Raw genomic sequence first — 6,673 nt, 5'->3', positions numbered from 1 at the left:
GCCGGTGTTAGTTTATTTTTGATCTTTTTCCAGTTATGTTATGTTTGAGTTGAGTTCAGCATTAAAGCTGTTTTTTGTTTAAGTTCTGTCTCCGGAGTCTGCACTTTGGGTCCAATTCCTGCCTGCACACAGCTACACCTAACAGGGACGGTAAATGTCCTTTCACCTGTCAGCATTTTTCACACAAAATTTGAAGGAATATATATATATGTTCATAAATCACACCAACTGTCATGGTCCTCTAGTCCTCCTGCCTCTCTCTCTGTCTGTATGGATGTGTGGTGGGATCCTTCTGGGATCTCCATCCTCCTCCTGGACGCACCTGAAGCAATCAAGCTCACCTGTTTGCGACGTCAATACATGTTTCATTAAAGACTTCCTGGATTTAACACACTCCAAAGCTTCGCCACTGTACATCCCATTACTGAAAGTTATCAGAATTTTTGCTTTCTCTCTGGAGTCCTGCCTTTGGGTCCATCCCCTGAGAGAGCTAGCCTGCGACACCATGACCTTGAATTGGCTTATGGATGGACATATGCTGACATCAGCATGCTTTCATAACCACATCACAATTGTTGCTCATGACAGTTCAACTGTCCTTGTGTTCCTTCTCTCACCCCAACCGGTCGCAGCAGATGGCCCCGCCCCTCCGTGAGCCTGGTTCTGCCGGAGGTTTTTCCTTTCCACTGTCACCAAAGTGCTTGCTCACAGGGGGTCATATGATTGTTGGGTTTTTCTCTGTATCTATGAAGCACCTTGAGGCGACTTGTGTTGTGATTTGGCGCTATATAAATAAAATAGAATTGAATTGTGCTTGCAAATGAAAATTCTGAAAAGAAGTAAAGAATAATGGATAATTCAAGAAAACAATTGTCTCTTCTTCTGGTACACTGTGTCACTGAACTCAAAATTTTAGAACAGACTGAAAAAATACCTGTAAAATTGGGGGTATTGCAGCATTGTCATCAAGAATCCCTCACCAAGCATACTCACCTGGTAGGGCGTGTCCCACATACTGATGGCTGTGTCCTGACTGTAGACAAATTTGTATGCACCATCACCTCATGAAGTTGTAGTCTGCACCCATATTAGTCCTCTAGTTCACACGTATGTGAAACATATGTATTTCATGTAAAATAATTCAAAATGAATAATGCTGCAAAAAGATGTGAATTTTAAGTGAAGATTCAAAACATTTTATTCAAAACCAATATTTTGAACAACAAATTAAGAGTAAAGATAACATTTATTTAAAGCCTTTTTTAATTTTTTTTAAAAAGTGGTCACGTAAAAATATAAAATCTGTCCAGCTTTACATAACTATACATCTTCCTGTGTTTTATTTAAAATACTATTATCTTCTTTTTGCATGTCTTAGTGTGTGATTCTGTATAAAGAAATCACACTACAGGAGTTGGATTTGTAAATAAAATATTTGATGTTCAAATGAAAAGCGTTAACTTTGTTTCTCATCAATCCAGAATCAAAGCTTAACACTATAGGGCTCAGTGGACATGTGATCAAGCTCCCTAAATAGCACATGCTGAGTCATCTCTGGTTGGCCAATAAAATGCATTCTTCTCTCTTAAAAGTGAAGACAGGATTGAGACTCTTTCCATTCACCACAACATGATGACATCGACACAGTTTGCCTTTTATCTCACATGTTTGTTTCTGGGGCAAATGGGTAAGTTTCTCTTTAAACTACCGTTTGAACCGTTTTGCCATGCCTTCATGTGTCCTGTGTACTTACTTGGTTCTCATTTTATTTCAGCTCACACAAATGATTTGAAATTGTCTGTTGATCAAGAAAGACGTTTTATATCAGTTAATACTGGGCAAAGTCTGACTTTGAATTGTTTTTATAATGGTAACGATGTGGCAAAGTTTTTCTGGTACAAGCTGAACTTGGGACACAAACTGAAGCTCATTTCTACTTTGTACAAGTATGGCACCAATGCTACATTTCATGATGAATTCAAGAATGATTCACGATTCACAGCGGCTACTGAGGAAAGAAAAATCTACTTAAAGATAACAAAAGTGCAAATTTCAGACTCTGCTATTTACTACTGTGGAGCTTATGGCTACATGTTTGAGTTTGCAGAGGGTACTTTCGTTGATGTAAAGGGTTCAGGTTTGGACATCCCAACTTTAGTGCATCAGTCAGCATCTGAGATCATCCAACCAGGAGGCTCTGTGACTCTGAACTGTACAGTACACACTGGGACCTGTGATGAAGAACACAGTGTTTACTGGTTCAGAGACTCTGAAGCGTCTTTCCCAAGAATCATTTACACCCATGGAGGCAGGAATGATCAGTGTGAGAGGAAACCCAACACACAGACACACACCTGTGTCTACAACCTGCCAATGAAGAGCCTGAATACGGCTCATGCTGGGACCTACTACTGTGCTGTTGCCTCATGTGGACACATACTGTTTGGAAACAGGACCAAGCTGGACTTTAAGGGTGAGTAACTTGGTAATATTATTATAAAGTACATAAGAGTATAGTCAAGGATCTTTAATGTTTCCTGGTGTCTGTCCACAGATGAGGGGAACTGTTGTGTCTCTGTGTATTTCTTGAGTGGAGCGTTGGCATTCACCACACTTCTGAGTGTTTTAATGGCTTTTTTATTGTGTGTAACCCACAAGAGAAACAGCCCCACGTGCACAGGTACTGCAACTTTTATTGTTACTATCAATATAAACTGAATCAACCCAGCATCATAGTTAGAGAACTTCATCTGTTGTTTTTTTTAGAGTCTCATCCAAGAACGTCACCTCTTTCCTCAGCAGACACAGAGGTAATTTTTGTCTTGACATTCAAATGTTAACAACTGACTCAATTTATTTTCATGCAACTGTATATATTTTATATTTTATTATCAGCACAATGAAGGAGACATCCATTATGCGGCTTTAAGGGATCCGAGAGCTGGCAGACCAAGAAGAAAGAGTAACAACAGCAAGGCTGAATGTGTCTACTCTAGTATGAGGGAGTAGAACTGGATGAGTTTCTTATCTGTTTTTGTGCTTTTGTTATTTTTAACAGGCTTCAGCATTTAAAGACCCAAAGACATTTGTTGTCTGTGAACTTCCTGATATGAGTTTTGCAACTTTATATTAAGATGAGTTTGATTTTGTTCCAAACAAAACAGTTGTTAGCCTCTGTGCTGGAATCTGAAAATCACAGTGTTTATATGTAGTAGATCCTGTACTCAGCTCTGCATTTGATTTAAATGCTTATAAACAGTGTCATAAAAAATAATTGCCACTTTCCTGATTTCATTTCTTTTAGCATTAGTCTTTTAACATTAGTCAAAGATTTTTTTTTTAAGTAAATACAACAAATTACAATACAATACAAACATATTAACTATGATTAACCAGATTTTTTGGACAGCTGAGTGGGTGAGAGATTGAAGTCCCCGTGGCCGCCCCCTGCCATCACAGCTGAGGTGGTAAAACAACTTGACACCCAGCCTTACGTGTTAAAAATGAAAAGGAGTGCTAAAACAAAGCTTTTCTATCTGCTAGTATGTAGATTATCTTTTTTTAAATCAAAGATAAATCAGAAATATATGTCTGCTCAATATGTTATCAAAGAAATGCAGATTGAGTAGTGGAAATGATTTCTGTAATTTCTAGATTTTAGGTGTGTAGACATGATCCACAGTTTAACTTTTTATTCATGTCTGGGACTGAGAAGGACTGTGTCGCCAACCCTAGCATCACCCATACTTTTGAACAAAAAGAATAGTTTTAAATGTTGCAATGGTTTAACTCTGATTTATGTTTAAGTTGAGCAATATAATAATGCGAAAAGTTACGAATGATTTTAAAGACAGGCTTAATTCAGTCTCAAATTGTGATTGACAAACAGTTTTAAAGAGAAAAAGTATGTGGATTAAAAGGATTATGCTAAAGTGAATGTGCTAATGGAATCTAAACTGGATAAATCATCATGTGAAGCTTATTCATATATGACTGAATGTTCTAATGTAATGAAATTTTCCATGTTAAAAGAGAGAAAATTATAAAGTGTTGTTGAAGATCAGTGACTGGATATTTAAGGTAGAAAGGTGGGCACTTGACAAAGTATAAACTGAAACGTCCGGAGACACTCTGCTGTTCCCTTCGTCTTCTGCGAGATGAGCAGTTCAGAAGATTGGATCCCAGAATTTCACTGCTGGAAATTCTAGCAGGGACAACAGAGGGATTAACCAGCTGGGCAGACTGGTGCTGGACACTGGTCATGTCCATGGTTACTGGATGGACAAAGGAAGCAGTCATTAATCTCAGTCATTAATTTAAGATTCAAGATTTAAGGTCTTTATGGTCAGTAAAAAAATATACACAGTATACAGCGTACCGAAATGTCGTTTCACCCCAAGCCCCGCATGGTGCATTTATAAGAATATAAAACAAATTATCTCCAAGAGATATAAAACTATAATACAATAAGAGCTAAAAAGGTACTATTACTAACTATATCTTTGTACAATACACAACGACAGTAACTATGTGACTGAGGTGTGCAGATAAGCATATTGTTCCCACGTCCAGTTTGTAGTAAATTTGTGGAATTTTGTGTTGTTTTTGAGTCTTTTGGTGAGTTTTATGACGTGTTTGTAAAACTGTTTGTGTTTTTCGGTCCTTTGGTGGTAGTGAGTTGAGGGCTCTGAGTGTTTGGGGGCGGAAAGTTCTTGCAGTGTCTGGTCGTTACGGTTTTGATGCTGCGAAACCGTCTGCCAGATGGAAGGAGGGAAACAGTCCATGTGAGGGGTGGAAAGTGTCCTTCACTGTGTTGTGACCATCCAGCCAGAAGGCTCTGTGACTTTGAACTGCACGGTACACACTGGGACCTGTGATGAAGAACACAGTGTTTACTGGTTCAAAGAAACAGAAGCATCTCGTCCAGGACTGATTTACACTTATGGAGGCAAAAATGATCATCGTAGGACGAAAACTAACCCACAAGCAGACGCCTGTGTCTATGAAGGATCTGAATCTGTCTCATGCTGGGACCTACTACTGTGCTGTTGACTCATGTGGACACATAGTGTTTGGAAACGGGACCAAGCTGGACTTTGAAAGTAAGTACACTCAAGAAGAACATCTACTCCCACTCTAAATTCATACAGCTGAACGCAATTTTATTTCTCCTCCTTTATCTGCAGATAACATGGACTCCTTTGTCTTGAAAGGAGCTGTTGCATTCATGACCGTTCTGACTATATCACTGGTTTCCACTTTGCGTGTGATCATCAAGATAAACAGCTGCTGCTGCCCAGAATGTCATCCAAGCTTTTCAAATTTCTCCATGAAACACAAAGAGGTAACTCTTGGGTTAAAAAACACCTTTGTTTCATAAGTCACAACAGATTATGAATATGTGAATGTTAGAAACTATAACACTTGAACATCGAAAAAAGGTGCTTGTGTGAATGGGTAAGTGAGGCATGTTGTACAAAAAGCGCTCTGAGCTGCATTTACCATCGAATGTGTAATTCAATCTTTGTACTTTGTTGTTACCAGGAGAACAAGAGCAAGACTGGTGACTTCTGGAGTGAATGTGTGTACTTCAGCTTCAAGCAGTAAAACTGAAAATGTTTCATCTTTGTTTCTTTATAACAGAGCAGAACCTCATATTTTCACTTTTTAAAGTTTATCATGACTTTTCTAAAGTTTTATTTTTTAAGATTTCAGCTAAATGTGATGACTTTAGATTGCTGCTTTTCAATAAAACTCTTAAACAATTCATACAAGTGTGTTTGCAGTTTATATTTACCTCAGGATTTCTGATACTGACAGAGGAAATAAACACTAACTTCTGAAATAAACTGGGTGCAACTGTATTACTCAAGAAAGTGTTTGCAGCTCTACCAGCTCCACTGCAGAATTAGAAATGTTTCGGAAAAAAATTCTCTGCTCCACAAAATAGTGTCGGGGGCCAAACTACACAAAACAGGTGAGGAGGGCAGAAAGAAGGACACAGGGAAGTCTTAGAGAATATTTCAAATTAAAGACCACATGCAGACAAGACCATCAGCTTCTTAAAAACTCCTGATTTGATTTGATAGAACAAAACTGTGTCAGAGACTAAAGTCACTGATATGAAAAGGTTGCTTTTTCACATCATTAGACATATGAGTACCATTCACTAATAGCAATCACATTTGCCATGGGTAGTTTCCAGACTCATCAAAACAAGTTTGTTTTTCCACTGTGGTTAGAGCATGCGGCAGACCTCAGTGTACCTCTGTTGCTAAAAGTCAGGATCCCGACTTCACTTCAGAAACTTCGACAGAAAAGCTGAGCAAGCAAGCCGGCTTTCTTGTCCTACTTTGTTGGTTTCAGTGGGTTTATGAAAATACAGATTCACGGGAGCTTTGCTTTTGTGCCACCTTACCTGGCTCCAGCTTCTTCACTGTATTTCTCTGCTAAAATGACTAATGCTCTATTGCTAACAAGTCCTTTCTTTTAAATGACTTGTTCTGTCGTGAGAAGTTGGATTTTATTTTTATCTCTAAGATGTGGCAGTGTGAGAATGAAGTTGCACATCTTTTAGGACTGTGTCCTGGAGACGGTTCATTTTGAGGCAGAACTGCTGTTATTTTTAAAAAGACATTTTTATGCCACACTGTTCTCAGAAGCTCTTATATCA

At 38.5% G+C, this 6,673-nt stretch overlaps 1 protein-coding gene across 1 annotated transcript; it reads left to right on the top strand.

The window, feature by feature from the left end:
• The first annotated feature begins 1,629 nt into the window (after window positions 1-1,629).
• Window positions 1,630-3,099, top strand: LOC102192362 (uncharacterized). Its single transcript, XM_005750004.1, has 5 exons — window positions 1,630-1,687; window positions 1,775-2,473; window positions 2,555-2,680; window positions 2,767-2,810; window positions 2,896-3,099. The coding sequence occupies exons 1-5, from the start codon at window positions 1,630-1,632 to the stop codon at window positions 3,007-3,009; spliced, it is 1,041 nt and encodes a 346-aa protein (XP_005750061.1). The 3' UTR covers window positions 3,010-3,099.
• Window positions 3,100-6,673: the final 3,574 nt, after the last annotated feature.

Source organism: Pundamilia nyererei, unplaced genomic scaffold, assembly GCF_000239375.1.
Source record: "Pundamilia nyererei isolate P.nyererei 1_Seehausen unplaced genomic scaffold, PunNye1.0 scaffold00260, whole genome shotgun sequence".
In the NCBI taxonomy this organism is placed as follows: Eukaryota; Metazoa; Chordata; class Actinopteri; order Cichliformes; family Cichlidae; genus Pundamilia; species Pundamilia nyererei.
This window is presented reverse-complemented; position numbering and strand designations above follow the sequence as displayed.

What these genes read in the sequence shown, in the direction of transcription:
- LOC102192362 (XM_005750004.1), top strand. Translation starts at nt 1,630, where the DNA reads ATGATGACATCGACACAGTTTGCCTTTTATCTCACATGTTTGTTTCTG. An exon ending in GACCAAGCTGGACTTTAAGG is followed by an intron (nt 2,474 to 2,554) that starts GTGAGTAACTTG and finishes GTCTGTCCACAG; the next exon opens with ATGAGGGGAACTGTTGTGTC. An exon ending in TTTCCTCAGCAGACACAGAG is followed by an intron (nt 2,811 to 2,895) that starts GTAATTTTTGTC and finishes TTTTATTATCAG; the next exon opens with CACAATGAAGGAGACATCCA.